This window comes from Aethalodelphis obliquidens, unplaced genomic scaffold, assembly GCF_003676395.1.
Source record: "Aethalodelphis obliquidens isolate GAN/ISIS:26980383/991018 unplaced genomic scaffold, ASM367639v1 scaffold9, whole genome shotgun sequence".
Classification (NCBI taxonomy): domain Eukaryota; kingdom Metazoa; phylum Chordata; class Mammalia; order Artiodactyla; family Delphinidae; genus Aethalodelphis; species Aethalodelphis obliquidens.
This window is the reverse complement of record NW_020837953.1, coordinates 22,450,463-22,472,185: the sequence shown is the minus strand read 5'-3', so window position 1 is coordinate 22,472,185 and position 21,723 is coordinate 22,450,463. Positions and strand designations below refer to the sequence as shown.

The 21,723-nt window shown below is 43.7% G+C and overlaps 1 protein-coding gene across 11 annotated transcripts in view; it reads right to left on the bottom strand.

The window, feature by feature from the left end:
* The window catches only part of INPP5B (inositol polyphosphate-5-phosphatase B), a 47,160-nt gene that overhangs the window by 11,616 nt on the left and 13,821 nt on the right, over positions 1-21,723 (bottom strand). For 9 of the 11 annotated variants that reach the window (XM_027109035.1, XM_027109045.1, XM_027109034.1 and 6 more), the window contains 8 exons: positions 10,147-10,243; positions 8,356-8,523; positions 6,861-6,962; positions 5,948-6,062; positions 5,500-5,616; positions 4,656-4,843; positions 3,015-3,126; positions 191-300 (listed from right to left, as the gene is read on the bottom strand). In XM_027109035.1, coding sequence (XP_026964836.1) covers positions 191-300; positions 3,015-3,126; positions 4,656-4,843; positions 5,500-5,616; positions 5,948-6,062; positions 6,861-6,962; positions 8,356-8,523; positions 10,147-10,243 — 1,009 coding nt within the window. The remainder of the gene's footprint in view (positions 1-190; positions 301-3,014; positions 3,127-4,655; positions 4,844-5,499; positions 5,617-5,947; positions 6,063-6,860; positions 6,963-8,355; positions 8,524-10,146; positions 10,244-21,723) is intronic. The other 2 variants (XM_027109042.1, XM_027109043.1) reach the window with 1 other exon arrangement.

Below are 21,723 nucleotides of genomic sequence, written 5' to 3'. Positions count from 1 at the left end.
TCAACAAGATGACGTGCGGGAAGGCAGGCTGCTTAATGAACAGATACTCAGAGAATGTTTGACCTGAGTACAAAACATGGGGAAGAAGTGATAGGAAACCTATCTTTTTCTTTAGGTCAATGAGGGCAAGTGCTTCCATAACTTTCTGAGTTTCCATCTGCTCAGCCCCCTGAAGCAACCTCTGACCTACCTGGTATCCCAATCGTCAGAGCCAGTGTCATACTTGTAGGTGGGCTGGAACGTGAGCTCACCCTCGTTGAAGCCTTCGAAGACAGCCTTTGCAGCGACCTGAGCTCTCAGCTACACGAAAGTACAGATAGAAAAAAAAAAATCTCAGGATAACTGCTATTTGATGCATTTCCCCCTCTAACCTGCCTTCCTACGTGATAAAAGTGCATTCCCAGGACTTTGATAACACTAAAAAAAAAAAAAAAAAAAAAAAAATCTCAGGATAAAAAGGTCAAACCTTGGGCTTCCCTGGTGGCGCAGTGGTTAAGAATCCACCTGCCAATGCAGCGGACACGGGTTCGAGCCCTGGTCCGGGAAGATCCCACATGCCGCGGAGCAACTAAGCCCGTGCGCCACAACTACTGAAGCCCAAGCGCCTAGAGCCCGTGTTCCGCAACAAGAGAAGCCACTGCAATGAGAAGCCCGTGCACAGCAACGAAGACCCAATGCAGCAAACAATAAATATAAGTAAAATAAATTTAAAGAAAAAAAAAAAAGGTCAAACCTTGAATTAGCGGAGGAAAGGAAATCAATCTGGAATCCAAACTCTAACCCCAAAGGAAAGGCCCATGAGAAAGCTATTCTGCAAGATCTTGAGTTAATTAACTCCTAGGAAAAGGAGCATGCTAACCATCCCTCCACCTGTTATACAGTTTTTAAGGCTCTTTTATAAAAGTATACCCACATCCGAGGGGCCTGAGTACCACCTTACTGAGACGTCCCTAGGAGGATTAGGTACCAAAGGACATAGAGATTTTTCTCTTCCCGGTATCAACTGTGCTTCATCTGCGTAGCACAGTTGTTCCAATTATACAGAGGAATAGAACTGCATAGAACAAGGTCTGGAAAGAAACAATCCAAAAAGCAAAGGGGAACTTCCATGTATGTAGAAATATATAGTAGAGGTATACCCAAACCATTATGAATTAAGTTTAAATTTAAATAATTTTTAAAGGAGTTTGTCAAATCAGTTATATGAACTGGGGTAAGCTCTGTGCTTTGGTTTCCCCATCTGTAAAATTTGGATTTATAATAGAATCTGCCTCACAGGATTGTTGCAGAGATAAGCTGTCAGCTTAGAACACTGCCTGACACATTACAATAGTAACTAGCACCCTTGTCACTGCAGTGATTCTAAGAGCTCCTTCTCAGCAAGACAGAAACCATAGGTGTTCCTGCCTCCTCGCTGGAGCACCGAGCTCGGCACTGTGTGGACTGGTGAAGAGCTGTCAGCTCCAACTTTGAGACAGAGTCAGCTATCCAGGGGACAGCAGCTGACAAACCCCAAAACGTGAATTCCTAAAAAAAACTATTAAGAAAAAAACAACAGGAAACTTAAAAAATTTAGGTATTAGTGCAAGATGATTCTTAAATGGGTAAATATAGACCGTAAAACTGTCTACAAAGCAGAGAAACACACAGACTGGGTACCATTACTTAAGGAAAGACCAGAAAAGAAGACAAGAGGAGGGACTTCCTTGGTGGCGCAGTGGTAAAGAATCTGCCTGCCAATGCAGGGGACACGGGTTCGAGCCCTGGTTCGGGAAGATCCCACATGCCGCGGAGCAACTAAGCCCGTGAGCCACAACTACTGAGCCTGCGCTCTAGAGCCCACAAGCCACAACTACTGAAGCCCATGTGCCACAACTACTGAAGCCCATGTGCCACAACTACTGAAGCCCATGCGCCTAGAGCCCATGCTCCGCAACAAGAGAAGCCACCACGATGAGAAGAGTAACCCTGCAACAAAGCGTAACCCCCACTCGCCGCAACTAGAGAAAGTCTGCACACAGCAACCAAGACCCAACGCAGCCATAAATAAATTAATTAATTTAAAAAAAAAAGGCAAGAGGAGATGGTATTGAACTACCAGGGAAATGAGAATGCCGCAGTCCAGAAAACAGTGGCAAGAAATAGATAGTTACAGAACAGACTGGGTTAAGGCTGAAATGGGAATTAAAGAGAATAGCTTACTAAGGAAAAGAGTGAGAGAGAAAAATGGATCGATAAAGAGATTATTCCATAAAGAAAGACATAACAGACTCGAGATTTTCCTTTTCCCCCTTCAACTGATCTGCACTGGGGGAAAAATAAAGGAAACAGAAAGATTTAGACTAATGACAATACAAAGAAGATTGAAGGGGAGATACAGGCTAAAAAGAAAAAGGGCTGTAACATTCTGAACAACTCTGACCACTTGAACAGTTTCGAAATCTATTGAGAGCAGTAGCCTGAAGAAGGTCAGAGAGAAACAGATTTCTCTTGTCCTGGGAAATGGCCAGTGCTTTGAGAAAGGAACGCTAACCCAAACAATGGTGGAGGAGAGCACGATACAGAACTGCTTCCTGTCGGAAGTGAAGACAGCCATTCCGAAAAAGAGTGGTCATGCACACTGGACAGACCTGGTGAGGGGCAGGGGGAGCAGGAGGCCCATCCAAACCATCAGTAAATCATCTTAAAAATACCAAGTATCTTCATTATGAGACGCTTGGTTCCCTTTGGGCTCCACCTTGAATGACTGAATGAATGGGCACGCCTGCCTGCAGGAGAAAGAGAGCAGCTCTTGCCCCGGGGGAGATAAGCCTCAAGGGAACAGCCAGGTGGCAGACAACTGTGGGAGAGGGGAACACAGATGGAAGGAAGGAAGGAAGGAATGATGGGACACCAGTTCCTCAGGGAAACCTCCCCAGATGAGCAAGAAGAGGCTGGAGTTGGGCAGCCAGGCTTTCCTGTGCCCTCCTGTGGAGGGACGGCTGCCTGAAGAGGGCCTAGGTGGCCATTGGTACCTGGTCATTCGCATACAGGGTTTGAAAGGCCTTCTCTTCGATGAGCTTTTTCACTTTTTCCACATCCAGCTCTTCTATTCTGTAGTTGAGGTCCCCCAGCCACAAGATCACACTGCGAGGACAGAGCACAAAGGTCACAGGGTTTAGGAGGGACTTCACCGGCTCCAGCCGGTGTGCTCCTGACAGAAGGCCCCCCGAGGCTCGGCCTCTGGGGAGCTGGGCGGGGAAGGGACTCGGCTACTCAGGGTCTCTTTTCCTCACACCATCCCATTTAACACCATGTCTAGCATGCTGCTTACTCAATTATCTTGGTCCAAGTTCACTGTACACAGTCTTGAGTTCTCCTTGACTATTTTATTCTTGTACGGCTGGAAAGATAGTCTAATAAGATCTAAAAGCAAGACAATAATTGACCTCTCTCCCGGGAAGACGCAAAAAAGGTCAAGTATTGGGAGTCCTGTCAGTCACTCAGGGACCCCGGACCAAATGATGCCATGACGCCGCCTCCTGCCTCACCCCCCCTCCAGTCCACAAAACACACTCGCATCCTTTGTTTCTGGAGCTGAGATCCTCTGAAACAAAGCTCAACCCTTCCAGTGGAGTCTGGCTTTAACAACCACCGTATCATTGGTTGGCTCTTTCTGCAGAGTGTGACAGGTATTTTGTCACACCTGCTGCTTTGGGAAAATGATGACTAGATGCTCCCAGGTGACATCGCATGTCCCATGAAGACCAATACCGCTTTATTTGAAGCCAAGAACCAGGTCATGAGAGAAACCACGCGGCAGCATACACACACCAAAATGAATGCATCCACAAGCTAAAAGCAGACAAACTGACATGCAAGCTGCAACCTCACAAACTAGGACGCTTCAGGGTCAGCGGAAAGGGAGACACAGTCCCTGCTGGGTTCCCTGGAGAAGGGAAGCCATCCTGGCAGCTTTCCAGAACACCAATCAAGACAGGTCTACCACCACAGCAGGCGGATGAGAGGCTGGGCTCTGTGTACTCCCTGGCAGACACCACAGCCCCAGTGGCTTCTTCCTTGTCATAAAAGAAGGGGCAGGGCACATGCTCCAAGTGTTACTGTAAAGTCTGAAATTCCAGTATGCCTTGAATTTAGACAGAGAGCAAGTATTGGAGATAAAGGAAATACAGAGAACAGACAAAAATCAGCGCCAGATGTTCCAAGCAGCTGCAACCACGGCTCTGTAAAGTTGAATCAAGAGGCAAAGAAGACTAAGTGAAGACAGAGAAATGCAGCCCAATTCTCAATTACACATGCTTCTGGAGAGAACAGGCAGACAGAATCCTGAAACATACTAAACCTGAGCTTGAGATGCTCACTCTGGGGTGGTTTTCCTCATGACACTGCATTCAGGCAGACCCATGTTAAAAATAAATCTTACACATTTTCCAGGAACAGATGGTGTCTGGGAAAGATTCTAGAGGTCTGCCAGATGGCAGGTTGGGAAACGAAAAATTTCCAAGAGAGGTAATCCCTGTGTAACTGAGAGTTGGCTGGAGCTCCCACTCGGGCAGTGGGAAGCCTCCCCCGGCCCCCTGCCTAATGAAACAGAGAGCCCGCAACTTGGCCCGTGGGGCCCGGTGCACCTTGTCGGGGTGGAAGGCCAGACTCACTCGTGTTTGCTGATGGTGAGAGGGGGGAGGCTTGGGTCAACCTGACGAAACTGCATTCGAGAACAAATGTCTTTGTAGTCTTGGTTCCTCCTCTCATACTCCTCCGTGTGGGCTGCCAGGTGGGAATTGACAACGCAGATGCTGGTGTTGTGAAACTGGAACCGGATCGCCACACCACCTTTGTTACCCTGTGAAAGGAGTCCAAAAAAAGACCAGTAGTTGTTTAAACACGAGAGGTTGTTTTCTCTTAATTAGTCTGCATCATAATCCTGGGAGGTAAGTAAAGCAGTGTTACAGTCCACATATTACAGGTAGGAAAACACATCCGAGAAGGTAGAACGACTAGCTGGCCAGTGGCAAAGGTGAGTCCACTTTTCAGTAAATCACAGGCAAACCACATGCCCCTCCCTTCCCCATGAGAAGCTAAGCTCTCGCAGTAGAACCTAAAAGGATTTAACAGATTCTAGAAGAAGAGAAAATTGCAAACCTATTATTAGCATTCTTTCTTTCTTTTTCCTTTCTAAGCATTCTTTCTTTTCCTTGGTGACCCAGCACAGTTTCTGCAACATATGCCGTGCATTAAATGGGAGGACCCACTGGAGGCTCTGGTGTGAAGTGAACACGAGGATTTGGCTAGTTGGGCAAATCAGCCAGCAAGTCACTAATATACAAATTCTGAATGGTCTGCTCCATCTAGCCCTGCTCGATCACGAGGGTACAGTTCACCTCGTACCGCCAGCACCCTCAGACTGGGACGTCTGCAGTCACAGTATCACGAGAAGTGGGGTCCAAATCTTAGGGACCAAGGCCCTCCATGTGCCAGATGTACCAACCAGGAACTCACCATCCTCCCCATGATTCCTGTCCCCACCGTCTCAGCTTCCACTTCTGAGATGTATGCTGCATGCTCTTGTTTGACATATAACAGCAGCATAATCCCAACCAGTCGGATGAGCTTTACCTGGAAGAGATACGAGCATTCACGTCATGGCATTAACTAGGAGTCAAAAGGAAAAGTAGTCCGGAAGCTGGCTGAGAGTATTACGGAGGAGTCCTCCACACCAGGACACAGGGTAATCACCTGAGTGACTCCGTGATAACCTCAACAGCCTACAAGAGCCAAGACCTGCCTCTTTCACACCCAGAGACGCCTCTTCCAGAGGGCCTGGAACTGAAAATCTCAGGATCATTAGGGCTGGCTTTTGATGAAAGTCGCAGAAGAAGTGAAAAGTAATCTTAGCATTTCCCTGCATAGCAACAAAAAATTAGAAGGTCCCCGACTCCTCTCTTACCTTTGCGTATTTGGCATCTGGATGAAGACCCTCTGATACAGCTTTAAACCACTCTTCCTCCTTTGGGGTATCATGGAAGAAAAAGGCTTCTTTACTCAAATCAAGCTCCTGGAACCTATTAGGAGAAGTAACCAGAGAGTAGAGAAGGGTAACGTGTGAGATGGCACGTTCGCACGTTGGTTTGGGTGTGTAAGGCCTAGCTTTCTAGCTAAACTGCAGGACCCTCAAGAGGGAAGAAGAATAAACACTTAGCGACAAGGGACTAAGTTCCTCAGTCAGGGAACTTACCAGGTGCTTTCACAAGCAGCAGCCCATTTCTTCTTCATAATGAACCTGAAGTAGTTAGAAGAGTCTCCATTTTATATCCGAGATCACTAGCTCGCCCAAGCACCAAGTGGCAAATGGGTTCAAACCTAGGTCTACATAAATTCCAAATTCTAGGCCCTTTCCACTCCTGTACAGGCTTCTTTGCTGTCCCCTCCCCACCAACAGTACCCAGTGCAGTGGTGACAAGACAGCAGGTGTGAAAAAAAAAATGACTGATGGATGGGGCCTTTTTTTTCTTTTAAGCTAACCTTCCTTCCCTGGCAAAAGATATTTTTGCTTTGTGACCAACAAAGTGTTGAATGTCTAAGTAATTAAACTCAGTTCAAGGTGTACCGATCTTAACAGAGGGCTGCACTCAAAATTAAATATTAGCATTCAAATGCCAAGCACATCACTTGAATAGTGCCAGAAATTTGTTTACTGTGAGGAAGCACACTAACAGGGGAACAGCTGTTATTAAGCATATGCTCATTTTTCAATCCCTTCACCTGCTGTGAATTCTCAGTTATAGATCCATGCCCCCATCCCTTCAACCGCAGCTACACGTTCTGGAAAATGCAGAGGCAACTAGAAGAGAAGCACTCACCCCACACAGTATACATCTGGGGCCTGGATACCATGGCTGAGCCAGGGCTGGAGGCACTCCTTAGGGGACTGTCCATTCACATTGTATGTTCCCACAAAAAACCTGTTGCCAAAGACAATCAATCAGTCACTTGGGAGGACTATGGACATGACGGGGAAAGCACTGGGTGCTGATTCTGCTCGGTTTCAGTCTCTCTGGACTGGAATTTGAAGCCTTAAGAAATGTCACATCTATCCTAGACCAGTGCAAATGGCACCAAGGGGTGACGTGATATTTGTTGCTTTTGTGATAACTTCAAACAGTAGAGGCCCACTCCGAACATTCCTACTTAGCTTTAACAGCCATTAGAGAGCCGTAATCCACAAAATGACTGTTTACTGTGTGTACCAATGAAATGAAAAAAGGAAAGTACCCCGGTAACTACTTTCCGAAAGAAAGCAACACCAGTGTTCAGACAATTCATTGTTTATATTCCTAGAAGCAACGTTACTTTGTGTTATAGTCCCAATGCAATGATTTACAAAGATCTGGCAGTCATAAAAAGGAACAAAATTGGGTCATTTGTAGAGACGTGGATGGATCTAGGGACTGTCATACAGAGTGAAGTAAGTCAGAAAGAGAAAAACAAATATCGTATATTAACGCATATATGTGGAACCTAGAAGAATAGTACAGATGAACCGGTTTGCAGGGCAGAAATAGAGACACAGACGTAGAGAACAAACGTATGGACACCAAGGGGGGAAAGTGGGGGTGGTGGAATGAATTGGGAGAGTGGGATTGACATATATACACTAATATGTATAAAATAGATAACCAATAAGAACCTGCTGTATAAGAAAATAAAATAAAATTCAAAAATTCAAAACTAACTAAATAATAAAAAGATCTGGCAGAATCCTGCACCCTTTATTCATGTAACTTTTGCTCACCTTGCCTAAAAAGATTACCAAACACTAACTTCCTCTGACTAATTTCAATTCAAATGACTTTCTTCAAAGGCCCCCAAAAGGGGCTTCCCTGGTGGCGCAGTGGTTGAGAGTCCGCCTGCCGATGCAGGGGACACGGGTTCAATCCCTGGTCTGGGGAGATCCCACATGCCGTGGAGCAACAAAGCCTGTGAGCCACAACTACTGAGCCTGTGCTCTACAGCACACGAGCCACAACTACCGAGCCTGCGCGCGCTGCAGCTACTGAGCCCACGTGCCGCGACTACCGAAGCCCACGCGGCTAGAGCCCGTGCTCCGCAACACGAGAAGCCACCACAATGAGAAGCATGTGCACCACAATGAAGAGTAGCCCCCGCTCACCGCAACTAGAGAAAGCCTGCGCACAGCAATGAAGACCCAACACAGCTAAAAAAAGAAAAAGAAAATGATGGGAGGGACTCTGTACAGGATTTGCTTTCAAATCCAGGGTATGGGGGAATTGCTTAAATTTCAGAGAGGTGAGTGATCATTTTGCTGCGGAAACAGTCGAAGACCCAGTGAGCTACCTGAAGTTCTGGATATAGGTATAATCCTTTTCTTTCTGCATTAGATGTGATTTCACGATTGTATCTCGCAGTCCAAACTTCTGCATGGATAAAATATGAGCCTTGTCTGATACTGTGATAGTGGAGGAGCGAACCATGTCAGTTATATCAGATTTGGACTTATTCTGTCTAGAAAAACAAAAAAATATATTTTTATTAAAAAAAGTTTTTATCATATTTTGATGAGTCCTCCTTGACAAAGTACATGAATATAAAGCTAGAAGATTCCACACATCAGCATCTGAATTTCAGAAGACTTAAAAGCCTAAAGTAAAACTTATTTGCTAAAACAACACTATTTCTATGTAGAACAAAGTAAATTTATATGTTGTTGATTGTATAGTACATTGGTCCAGAGATAATAGGTTTGTAGAATCTCAGACCAGAAGGAGACCTGGAAGATAATCTAATCTGATCCCTTCATTTTTCAAATGAGAAAAATGAGACCCAGCAGCGTCAATGATTCATGCGGCTGGGTGGCAGCAGAGTGTGAATCAGAACTCGGTTTAAACAGTGCTCTTTCTGGACCCTGGGCCTCACGTAACAAGACTATAGAACTATCTAGATCTTTTGACTTGATAATTCCCCTGAATCTCTAATCCACAGGAATACCTGAAATAAAAAGAAAGGCAATGAAAATTTATATTTTATTATTATTTGTGTAGTTTTCATAGTCATACTAAAAATTATTCAAATGCCAACATTTAAAGTTAAGCAAAATTTGGCATATGTACATAACAGAATCCTAATAAATGCTCAGAAAACTTTTGTTGAAGATTACTTAATGAATTAAGATACATAAAACACTTGAAACAATTTCTGACATTGAATAAATGCCACTAAAGTGCTTAATTTTAGATTGTCATGTACATACTAATTAAAACTATGTAAAATGCATCTATGTATATCAGGAAGGCTCAAAAGTGAATTGAGAATGATAGATTTAGCTACGTTTAAAGTCCAGGGATTGTTCCTTACTGTTTAAGTGTGTAATTTAAATATTGACACAAGTAAGTTTTTATCTTGACCAGATGATTCCAGCTATGACCAGTAGGGGGCACTGGAGCACACACTAAATATAACCGCATCAGAAAAAAGAAAGGAGTAAATAAAAACGGGGAAAAAGAAGTATCTTCAGCGTCAGGAAACTCCTAAAAGAATGGGAGGCAGAGGGCTTCCCTGGTGGCGCAGTGGTTGAGTCCGCCTGCCAATGCAGGGGCCACGGGTTCGTGCCCCGGTCCGGGAAGATCCCACGTGCCGCGGAGCGGCTGGGCCCGTGAGCCATGGCCGCTGAGCCTACATGCCCGGAGCCTGTGCTCCGCAACGGGAGAGGCCACAGCAGTGAGAGGTCTGCGTACCACAAAAAAAAAAAAAAAAAAAAAAAAAGAATGGGAGGGAGAAATCAAATGTTTCTAATCTACATTTCCGTGGTAGGGTTAGGCTGCCAGTTTCAAATCCTAGATCTGCCACTTGCTAGCTCTGGATCTTGGGTGAGTTATATAACATCTCTTCTTCACCTGTTTCCTTAGCTGTGAAACAGAGAAAATAATGGTATCTACCTCTTAGGTTAAAGGAAGGTAATCCATGTAAGTGTATGATGCCTGGCACACATAGGAAATGCTCAATAAAAGCCTAACATTTCCTAGGCCAGTGACTGTGGGACAATGGACATTGTGCACAGCAATGGCCTCAGTTCTACAGTCAGGAAAACCTCAGCCCTAAGAGGCACAAGTGAAGGGAGAGCTGCATTACCTTGGGAGCAAGTTTTCTGGTTTATCCTGACCCCAGGAGCTTTGGTCCACAAGCAGACCCTTCCCATCTGGTCTTGACTCATCAAAGGAAGAACCACCTAAGGGGAGGAGGAAGGAATTAAAACATACTTACATATGCTTTACCATACAGACTACAGCTTCTCAAACTGTAGTCTGGGAATGACTGGTGGTTTTCATATTGCTTGAAACCATAAGAAAGGCCTAGGCTGGTGTCTGGATGAAGCTCCCAGAGAGCAGGATAGAGAGGGGAAAAAAAAGTATTTCATCCAGATGTCTTTACTACTGAAAACATAACTGTCCCAGCTAGTTAGACCCCCTTTTCTTGGAGACGGAGTGCATTACAGAAGGAACAAAAAGCTAAGAAATCTGCAGACCTAAGTTCTATCACCAGCTCTGCTATTTATTAACCTTTTGACTTTGTGCAAACCATCTAGCCTCTCCTGATCTCAGTAACTTGACCTGTCCTGCCTTCCTCTCAGGCTTATCGTAGGGATTGAATAGTTGACACGAGTAAGCACTTTGAAAGCCACGCAACATATTATAAAATATAACGTAGCGATGTTATTACCATTTACTGCAAGTGAGATTTAAATTCCGAGGAGGAAAAAGGCAAGGGTCAGAGAAGTAAAATTGGGAAGGCCCTAAGTGCTTGCCATTGTCAACGCAGCACCTTGAAAACCAAGGAGCCCAAGGACCTGCAACAAAGAAATATTTGGGGAAAGTTGTTAAATCAAGACAAACTGGAAAAGGAAAATCAATCTGCCAATTTACTGTTTCTTTGCTCCTTAAAAGCCAGATCCCTTGTCAACAGGGAACAGCATGAAGAGGCCACAGAAAGATGCTGCTTCGATCCACAAGGTACAAGGAGCACCAGGGGCATGAAACATCACTAAGGAATTCTGCTCTGAAGACTATTACTAAACATGGATTTGTCAACCATGCATTCACAAGAACGAGAAAAAACAAACAAAACACCGGAGCTGAAAAAGAAAACACGATCATTTGAAACATGAAAATAGTTACGTTTCAATGCCTCCAATCAATCAACAAGGGCTTTCAATTTTGCTTCCGAAATTGCCTCTCAAATCAATCCATATACTCCTATCCCCAATATCACTATACTAGCCTAGGGTTACCAACAATTCCCTGGAACTAGTTGAGGGAGACCTCAACTCATCTCCCTGCTTCCTCTTTCACCCCACCCTCTCTAATCCAATCTCTACACTGTGGCCAGAGGAGTTTTTGAAAAAATGACGACATGGCTTAAAACCTTTTAAAAGCTCGCCATTGGATAAATCCAAGCCCCTTAATACGGGTGCCAAGCCTCTTCCCAGTCTGGATCCTGCCCACCTCTCCACACACATCACTCACCACAGCCCCCTACCTCCTTGAATGCCATACTCCAAGTATACTAAAGTTACTGCAGTTATGCAAAGATCCCATCAGAGACCGACTTCCTTCTTCCTCACTCTGCTTTCCGTGGCTAACTCCTACCCATCCTGTGGCCAGGAGTCAGCAAACTTTTTCTATAAAGGGCCAGAGGGTAAATGTCCTAAGCTTTGCAGGCCACATAGTCTCTGCAACTATTCAACTCTGCCATTATAGGGTCAAAGCGGCTATAAGCATCAGTATGCCAATAAAACTGTATGGTCACAGATGTTTACATATTATATAATTTCCACATCACGAAATGTTATTCTCTTTTAATTCTTTTCAAACATTTAAAAAATGTAGAAACTATTCTTAGCTCATGGGCTGTACCAAAGCAGGCAGCAGGCTGGATCTGGCCCAGGGGAATGTAGTTAGCCAACCCCTGGTATAGATATATCTTAGAGGCCATTTCTTCTAAGAAGCCTTCTCTGATTCCTCCCAAACTGGTCAGATGCCCTGACACAGATGTTCCCATAGCTCCCTGTACTTCTCCCACAATCGGCTTGATTGCTGTGTGTTGTAACTGTCTCCCCAGTTAGCCAGTAAGCCTACTGAGGACAAGACTATGCCTTAATACTAAACCATTTGATATTAAATCTTATATATATTCATCGGTTTACTGCATGCTATTTCTGCTAAAGTGTAAGCCCCATGAGGTGGGGACTTTGTCATCTTTATGCTATTTCCCAGGGACCTGGAGCAGCACAGGTGCATAGCAGGTACTCAAGGCGTCAAATGCAAGTGTCAAGAAACTTAAGTTGAAGTCTAGCTCTACTATCATCTTCCTGTGTGACAAGTTACTTCCTTTCTTCGGGTCTTACTTTCTTCATCTATAAAGTAGGGACTTAAAAAATATCTCATAGGGCTTTACAACGTGCAAAGGCAAACTTAGGAATAATGCTTAGGTGTTGTTTCTGTATGTCAGTGCTTTCTGAGGACTCCGTCAGGCCATCTCCTGGGGACAAGTGGTTTGTCCCGTGGACTGGGCTTCCGTCCAGGAGTGGGCAGTGTAGTGACTGGAAAACCACCTTGCTGACCTGCGTCTCGTTGATGCCCCGACCCCGTACCTCTCTCTGGACTCCGTCCAGCAAGAACTAGAACATCTTCATTCATGACTTCATGTAAGGAAATGTTAAGGCATGGTTGGGGGGATTTCCAGCCACAGGGCAGTCTTCTCGGAATCTCTTCCCTCCTGAATCTGGTACGGAAGCTGGCTGTCAGCAGCTCTTTACCAAGGTTATCATCGCACAGCCCCACGGTCCCCTCTCCGGCCACAGCTTCCTGCCCTTCCTCCTCTTCTGCTTCCCTACTGCCACGCTGCCCTTTTTCCAACCTCAGACCTGCAGTCCCTTGTCACCCAATCGAAGAGGTGACATCAGGGATTTTTTTTCCTTTCTTCCCATGTTCCGTCATCACGTCCTACAAATCGTCTCTCCTAAATACTTTTATACCTGAACTTCTCTCCTATCCCTACTGCCATGCCTTAGTTTGGGCCCTTAATATTTCTGGAGAGCACACTCAGTGATTTCCCTGCCACCATTCTCATCCCCTCCAGTGCATACTGACAACCTCTAGAAGGAAACACAAATCTGAGCAGGTCTTTCCTGTGTGTAAAATCCCTTAATAACTTCTAACACGTTTGTAGTAAAACCCAAACCTCTAAGTATTACATACAAGGACCTTTATAATCAGCCCCAGACTCTCTCTCCAGGCCCATCTTCCACCCCCCACTCAAACCACTCCTCTCTCGCCCCCAATCCAGTCACATCAAAACCATTTATTTTTTTAAGGGAATTCCCTGGCAGTCCAGTGGTTAGGACTCTGGTTAGGCGCTTTCACTTTCACTGCCGAGGGCACCGTTTCGATCCCTGGTTGGGGAACTAAGATCCCACAAGCCGCGCAGCGACCAGGGCGGGGGGCAACCATTTATCTTTTTAAATGTTGCCTCTTCACCACCACCCCCGCCCCGATGCTGGGCATAGTCTAACCACCCTCAAACCCACCTGCATGTATCGAACTTCAAACTCACCCTTCAAGACTCAGCTCAGCAGTCATCTCCTTCGAAAAGCCCTCTCTGGCCCTCTCCTTCTACTCTTACCCAGTGCTTACTTCTATCAAGGCATTTCTCATAATTGTAACCATGCTTATTTAATTTTATTTGGCCGAGCTGCACAGCATGTGGGATCTTAGTTCCCCAACCAGGGATCAGACCCGGCCCCGGCAGTGAGAGCACCGAGTCCTAACCACTGGACCGCCAGGGAATTCCCTGTAACCGTGTTTAACTCTTTTTATCAAAAGAGTTAGCTAGACCACAGGCTTTAGCTAGACCACAGGCTTTAGCTAGACCACAGGCTTCTGGGAGCAGGGGCTAATGTTCTTCTTCTGTGGCCCCTGGCTTACGGCAACATGAAATATAGCAGGCAGTCAGTAAACACACACTGAGCAAACCACCTCAGGGCAGCGGTTAAGCTCACAGTCATTTCTGGGTGCTTTCTGATGACCACCTTTCATACCTACAGTTGAAACCATTTCTGAGTAAGAGTATACCTAACAGGTCAACCAGAGCGACAACTGCAACCCTGATCTGGATGTACAGAAGTAGAGAGTGTTCCATTTCTCTTGCGAATTCTGTGCATTGCACTGCACATATTACAGAACCCAAACTCCTCTCACATGCCTGGCTAAATAGATAACACTGACCCTGGAGGCTCCTTCCTTCGCCCAGGCAGCTCTATAACCTAATACAGACCCACAATCCCTTATCTGAAACCCTTGAAGCCACGTGTATTTTGGAATTCAAAATTTGGGACATTTTAGAAAGATAATACATAACCTGTACCGTGTTATACAGCACCCCAGCAGTCAGACGCAACATCCAGAAACCAATAATGTTAAGAGTTCCTCAGCGCAACTTATGAGTAGTAACACTTAGTGGGATAAATAAAGCTTATAAATAGTCTCCTGTCAGTTCAAGCAAATCTTACTGCCAAAGTGAGCTTGGGCCAAATTTACAAAAAAAATTTATTTTCCACCTTCAGAGCTTTTAGGACTTCAGAAATGCTGATAAGGAATTAAAGGTGGTATTTAAGAGTGTGGCCTATATGCATCAGAAAGGATTGAAATATGTGTCTATGTACATATATACCACATGTTTATAAATGTATAAATTTAGACAAATACACATACAGATGGGAAAGTCTGGAAAGTATACACTGAACGTCAACAGTAGTCATTTCTCGGTGATAGGATTGCTTTTTCTTTTTGCTTATAGGTACTTTCAAAGTTAGCTAAAATAAGATGTATTTGTATATATGTATATATAAATGTACTATAATTATATAAAGATATATATGTAATATATATATAAGATATATATATTATAAAGATATATATATTATAAACATATATATATATCAATATCAACATATACAGTCTTTGGAGTCAGACTTAGATTCCATTTCTGGCCCTACTTACTAGCTGTATGACCCTGAACAAGTTATCTCACTTCTCTAAGCTTCTGCTTCCTGAACTGAACAAAGATAACAGTATCCACCTCCTATGGCTGCTATCTTCTTTTCTATGGTTAATCAAGGCCACCCCTCACTGCATGGCCAAAAGGTCCTCTAGAAGCCAAACCAGACCTGTTGAAGGCCCAGATCTACAAAACAAAGACAGGAGGCATGACCTCCATTTCAATGTTTTATAGCCAGGCCTGCCACTGACTTGGGGTCTGGGATTTTCCAAAAACATGACATCACACAAGGAGAAAAAGCAAATTCACACCAAAATCCAAGTACTCTATTTCTTTTGAGAATTGCCCAAGAGGCAGCAACATTATTTCTTAATTCAATGGCTCCTTCTGTCTCCTCCTCCTGCTCTGCTTCCCCACTGCAGGTCCCCCAGTTATTTACAGGTACTCCCCAAGATCCAGACCAGTGCTACCCGATCGATGATGGGGTTCTACAACTGCACTGCGCAAAACTGTAGCCACTAGCTACACTTGAACAGTTAAAACGTGGCAAGAGTGAATGAGAAACTGAATTTTTTATTTACCTAGAGTAAATTTAAATAGCCACACGTGGCTAGAGGCTACAATACTGGCCAGTGCAGCTCTAGATCTTGTTCTTCTCTTCTACAAGAACCATCAGCCATCACACCCAATTCTAAACAGAGCTATCCAGCTGTGCCTGAGTTCAGGCCCTGCACTGTCCACTGGGTACTTCTACAAGATGCTCTGTGCACGGGTGGCTCCCAGGTAAAGCTGTGCTTTGACTTCTGGGCCTGCCCCTGAGCTCCCCCTGCTGTCACCAGCACCATCATCGCCCTGTCGGCCCGGTTTGCCATCTGGCCCTTCGCTCACCCCTCTCCTTAGCTCCCCAGAGCCGGTCAGCCATCCATCTCTTCGTTCTCACAATTGCCTTCCTCCAGGCCATCCTCTCTCCCCACCTGTTACCTCAAGAGCCTCCCAACTAAGAGATCTTCCTGCTTCTCCCTACCTGATTTACCAATTTTGTCTTTGGACTTGGCCAGATTAGACACTGATTTCATCTCTCCCTGCTCTAACACTTTCAGTATTACACCACTACTTGCAGGTGAAGGTCCAAACTGGTTGGACTGACACAAGAGGCCCTTTGCAAACTAGTCCTGCTCTCTCTCGCCGTCCACCACCCAAAGACAGCCGATTCTAAACAGACAGGTTCCCCATGCACATCGCCCTCACTCTGACTTTCTGGCCCTTCTGCTTCAAAGTCCAGCCTCAATTCCTCCACCCTCCATCACCAAGCCCTCCTCAACCACACTAAAGCTCAGCAGTCATTTCTCCGAATTCTGAACGCCTTCCTGTCTATATGACTTGTCTGGAACTTTAAGGGAAATTAGAGTGTTTTTGGAAAAGCCCTGTGGCTTTGGAATAAAATGACTTAGATATTTCACTGGCTCCATCCATAACCTCATAGGAAACCTCAAGCAAATTACTTAATTTGTTTTGTCATTTGTAAAATAAGGATAACACCACTGAACTTACATAGAAGCCAAAAGGATAAACAAATGAAATTCTTTTTTTTTTTTTTTTTTTTTTGCGTTACGCGGGCCTCTCCCGTTGCGGAGCACAGGCTCTGGACGTGCAGGCTCAGTGACCATGGCTCATGGGCCTAGCTGCTCCGCGGCACGTGGGATCTTCCTGGACCGGGGCGCGAACCCGTGTCCCCTGCAACAGCAGGCGGACTCTCAACCACTGCACCACCAGGGAAGCCCAAATGAAATTCTTAATGGGTCAAGAGCCATGGACAATGCCTGGTACACAGCACCATATGCAGGAACGGTTAGTTTTCTTCCCTCTGCTCTACTTCTCCTCACCCCCACTGCTTTGATAATAATGACTGCCATTTATCAAGTCCCCTCGAATAGCTAGGCTTGTGCTAAGTTCTTCACGTGTTATTTCTGATTACTGGCCTCCTTTTACAAATAAAGCTATTGAGGCCCAGAGCAGGTAGCACACATGCCCAAGGACACAGAGCCAGGCCAGTAAATGGTGCAGCTGATATTAAAAGCCAGATCTGCTAGACTCCACAGCCTCCCCTTTTGCCAAATGAGCACAACATCTTCAATAAAACTATAAACTCTTAGGGTAAGTACTATATGGAGAGAAGGATTAAGTCCGTTTGGATAATAAAGCCAAAGTACCACCATGGTCTCCACGGGTTGTGTAAGTGTGTGGCTGTCACTACTAGGTGGAGATCAAGTCCTGCCCTTCCTAAGCATCTACTAGACAGGTCTCGGAGGCGGTGTCCCTGCTTATCTCCTCAGTCACTGGCCTTGGTGTCCCATTTCCAGCACACTAGAAGAACTTGCAAAACCATGTGAGCAGTCTGTTCATATTTTCTATTTCTTCCTGGTTCAGTCTTGGCAGGTTGTGCATTTCTAAGAATTTGTCCATTTCTTCCAGGTTGTCCATTTTATTGGCACAAAGTTGCTTGTAGTAATCTCTCATGATCTTTTGTATTTCTACAGTGTCAGTTGTTACTTCTCCTTTTTCATTTCTAATTCTATTGATTTGAGTCTTCTCCCTTTTCTTGATGAGTCTGGCTAATGGTTTATCAATTTGGTTTATCTTCTCAAAGAACCAGCTTTTAGTTTTATTGATCTTTGCTATCGTTTCCTTCATTTCTTTTTCATTTATTTCTGATCTGATTTTTATTATTTCTTTCCTTCTACTAACTTTGGGGGTTTTTTGTTCTTCTTTCTCTAATTGCTTTAGGTGCAAGGTTAGGTTGTTTATTCGAGATGTTTCCTGTTTCTTAAGGTAGGATTGTATTGCTATAAACTTCCCTCTTAGAACTGCTTTTGCTGCATCCCATAGGTTTTGGGTCGTCATGTCTCCATTGTCATTTGTTTATAGGTATTTTTTGATTTCCTCTTTGATTTCAGACCAATCACAAGCACTGAAATTGAAACTGTGATTAAAAATCTTCCAACAAACAAAAGCGCAGGACCAGATGGCTTCACAGGCGAATTCTATCAAACATTTAGAGAAGAGCTAACACCTATCCTGCTCAAAATCTTCCAAAATATAGCAGAGAGAGGACCACTCCCAAACTCATTCTACGAGGCCACCATCACCTTGATACCAAAACCAGACAAGGATGTAACAAAGAAAGAAAACTACAGGCCAATACCACTGATTAACATAGATGCAAAAATCCTCAACAAAATACTAGCAAACAGAATCCAACAGCACATTAAAAGGATCATACACCATGATCAAGTGGGGTTTATTCCAGGAATGCAAGAATTCTTCAATATACGCAAATCAATCAACGTGATACACCATATTAACAAATTGAAGGAGAAAAACCATATGATCATCTCAATAGATTCAGAGAAAGCTTTGGACAAAATTCAATACCCATTTATGATAAAAACCTTGCAGAAAGTAGGCATAGAGGGAAACTTCCTCAACATAATAAAGGCCATATATGACAAACCCATAGCCAACATCATCCTCAATGGTGAAAAACTGAAACCATTTCCACTAAGATCAGGAACAAGACAAGGTTGCCCACTCTCACCACTCTTATTCAACATAGTTTTGGAAGTTTTAGCCACAGCAATCAGAGAACAAAAGGAAATAAAAGGAATCCAAATCGGAAAAGAAGAAGTAAAACTGTCACTGCTTGCAGATGACATGATACCATACATACAGAACCCTAAAGATGCTACCAGAAAACTACTAGAGCTAATCAATGAATTTGGTAAAGGAGCAGGATACAAAATTAATGCACAGAAATCTCTGGCATTCCTATACACTAATGATGAAAAATCTGAAAGTGAAATCAAGAAAACACTCCCATTTACCATTGCAACAAAAAGAATAAAATATCTAGGAATAAACCTACCTAAGGAGACAAAAGACCTGTATGCAGAAAATTATAAGACACTGATGAAAGAAATTAAAGATGATACAAATAGATGGAGAGATATACCATGTTCTTGGATTGGAAGAATCAACATTGTGAAAATGACTCTATTACCCAAAGCAATCTACAGATTCAATGCAATCCCTATCAAACTACCACTGGCATTTTTCACAGAACTAGAACAAAAAATTTCACAATTTGTATGGAAATACAAAAGACCCCGAATAGCCAAAGCAATCTTGAGAACGAAAAACAGAACTGGAGGAATCAGGCTCCCTGACTTCAGACTATACTACAAAGCTACAGTAATCAAGACAGTATGGTACTGGCACAAAAACAGAAATATAGCTCAATGGAACAGGACAGAAAGCCCAGAGATAAACCCACGCACATATGGTCACCTTATCTTTGATAAAGGTGGCAGGAATGTACAGTGGAGAAAGGACAGCCTCTTCAGTAAGTGGTGCTGGGAAAACTGGACAGATACATGTAAAAGTATGAGATTAGATCACTCCCTAACACCATACACAAAAATAAGCTCAAAATGGATTAGAAAAAAAAAAAAAAAAAAAAATGGATTAGAGACCTAAATGTAAGGCCAGAAACTATCAAACTCTTAGAGGAAAACATAGGCAGAACACTCTATGACATAAATCACAACAAGATCCTTTTTGACCCACCTCCTAGAGAAATGGAAATAAAAACAAAAATAAACAAATGGGACCTAATGAAACTTAAAAGCTTTGCACAGCAAAGGAGACCATAAACAAGACCAAAAGACAACCCTCAGAATGGGAGAAAATATTTGCAAATGAAGCAACTGACAAAGGATTAATCTCCAAAATTTATAAGCAGCTCATGCAGCTCAATAACAAAAAAAACAAACAACCCAATCCAAAAATGGGCAGAAGACCTAACTAGACATTTCTCCAAAGAAGATATACAGACTGCCAACAAACACATGAAAGAATGCTCAACATCATTAATCATTAGAGAAATGCAAATCAAAACTACAATGAGATATCATCTCACACCAGTCAGAATGGCCATCATCAAAAAATCTAGAAACAATAAATGCTGGAGAGGCTGTGGAGAAAAGGGAACACTCTTGCACTGCTGGTGGGAATGTGAATTGGTACAGCCACTATGGAGAACAGTATGGAGTTTCCTTAAAAAACTACAAATAGAACTACCATACAACCCAGCAATCCCACTACTGGGCATATACCCTGAGAAAACCATAATTCAAAAAGAGTCATGTACCAAAATGTTCATTGCAGCTCTATTTACAATAGCCTGGAGATAGAAACAACCTAAGTGTCCATCATCGGATGGATGGATAAAGAAGATGCGGCACATATATACAATGGAATACTACTCAGCCATAAAAAGAAACGAAATTGAGCTATTTGTAATGAGGTGGATAGACCTAGAGTCTGTCATACAGAGTGAAGTAAGTCAGAAAGAGAAAGACAAATACCGTATGCTAACACATATATATGGAATTAAGAAAAAAAAAAAATGTCATGAAGAACCTAGGGGTAAGACAGGAATAAAGACACAGACCTACTAGAGAACAGACTTGAGGATATGGGGAGGGGGAAGGGTGAGCTGTGACAAAGTGAGAGAGAGGCATGGACATATATGCACTATCAAATGTAAAACAGATAGCTAGTGGGAAGCAGCCACATAGCACCGGGAGATCAGCTAGGTGCTTTGTGACCACCGGGAGGGGTGGGATAGGGAGGGTGAGAGGGAGGGAGATGCAAAAAGGAAGAGATATGGGAACATATGTATGTGTATAACTGATTCACTTTGTTATGAAGCAGAAACTAACACACCATTGTAAAGAAATTATATTCCAATAAAGATGTAAAGAAAAAAAAAAAAAACCATGTGAGCAAATTAGCCAGCAGTTCAAACGAGCAGGATTAACGCTTCTCAATGCTGTGTATACACCACCAGGGGGCCGTCCCATGGCCTCTCCAAGACAGGGCAACACATACCAGTAAGAGATTCATTCACTTTACAAGGAGATAAACAGATCCCGATTCAGCTACCCAGAATCCAAGTCAGGCTGCGTTAATGATAACAATGATAGTAATATTACCATGAATAATATTAATAGCAAATACTTAAGGCTTACTGCATGCCGGGCATGGTTTTAATCTCTGTACGTGTATTTAATCTTCACAACTCCTCCATGAGGTATGTGGCATTATTATCACCACTTTACAGACTGAGATAAACACAGAGAGGTTAAGTAACCTGTCCAAGAACACAAAGCTAATAAATGGTACAGCCAGGATTCAAACCCAGGGAATCTGGGTGAAGAGTCTGTGCTCTTAATCAAAAACTATATTAACTATCAGAAAAATGTGGGGTTCAGAAAGCATTTCTGGCAGAGGAAATAATTTCAGCACAAAGAGACAGCATTATGATGTGCTCAGAAATAAGTAACAAAAAGCAGTATAAGTAAGTAGAAATGAGAAGTTTTGTTTGAGGAGCATCAGGGGATACAGAAGAAGAGTGCTGGGGTTAGGGCTCAAGCATCAGATTCAAACAGACGACCTGAGTTCTATTCTGTCACGGACCTGGTGAGTGATCACAAGCATGTCACCTACTCTCACCAAGCCTCAGTCTCTCCATCTGAAAAATGGACATCCTCTTACAGAACTTTTGTGCTCAGGGTGAGGCCCACAGACCCACAG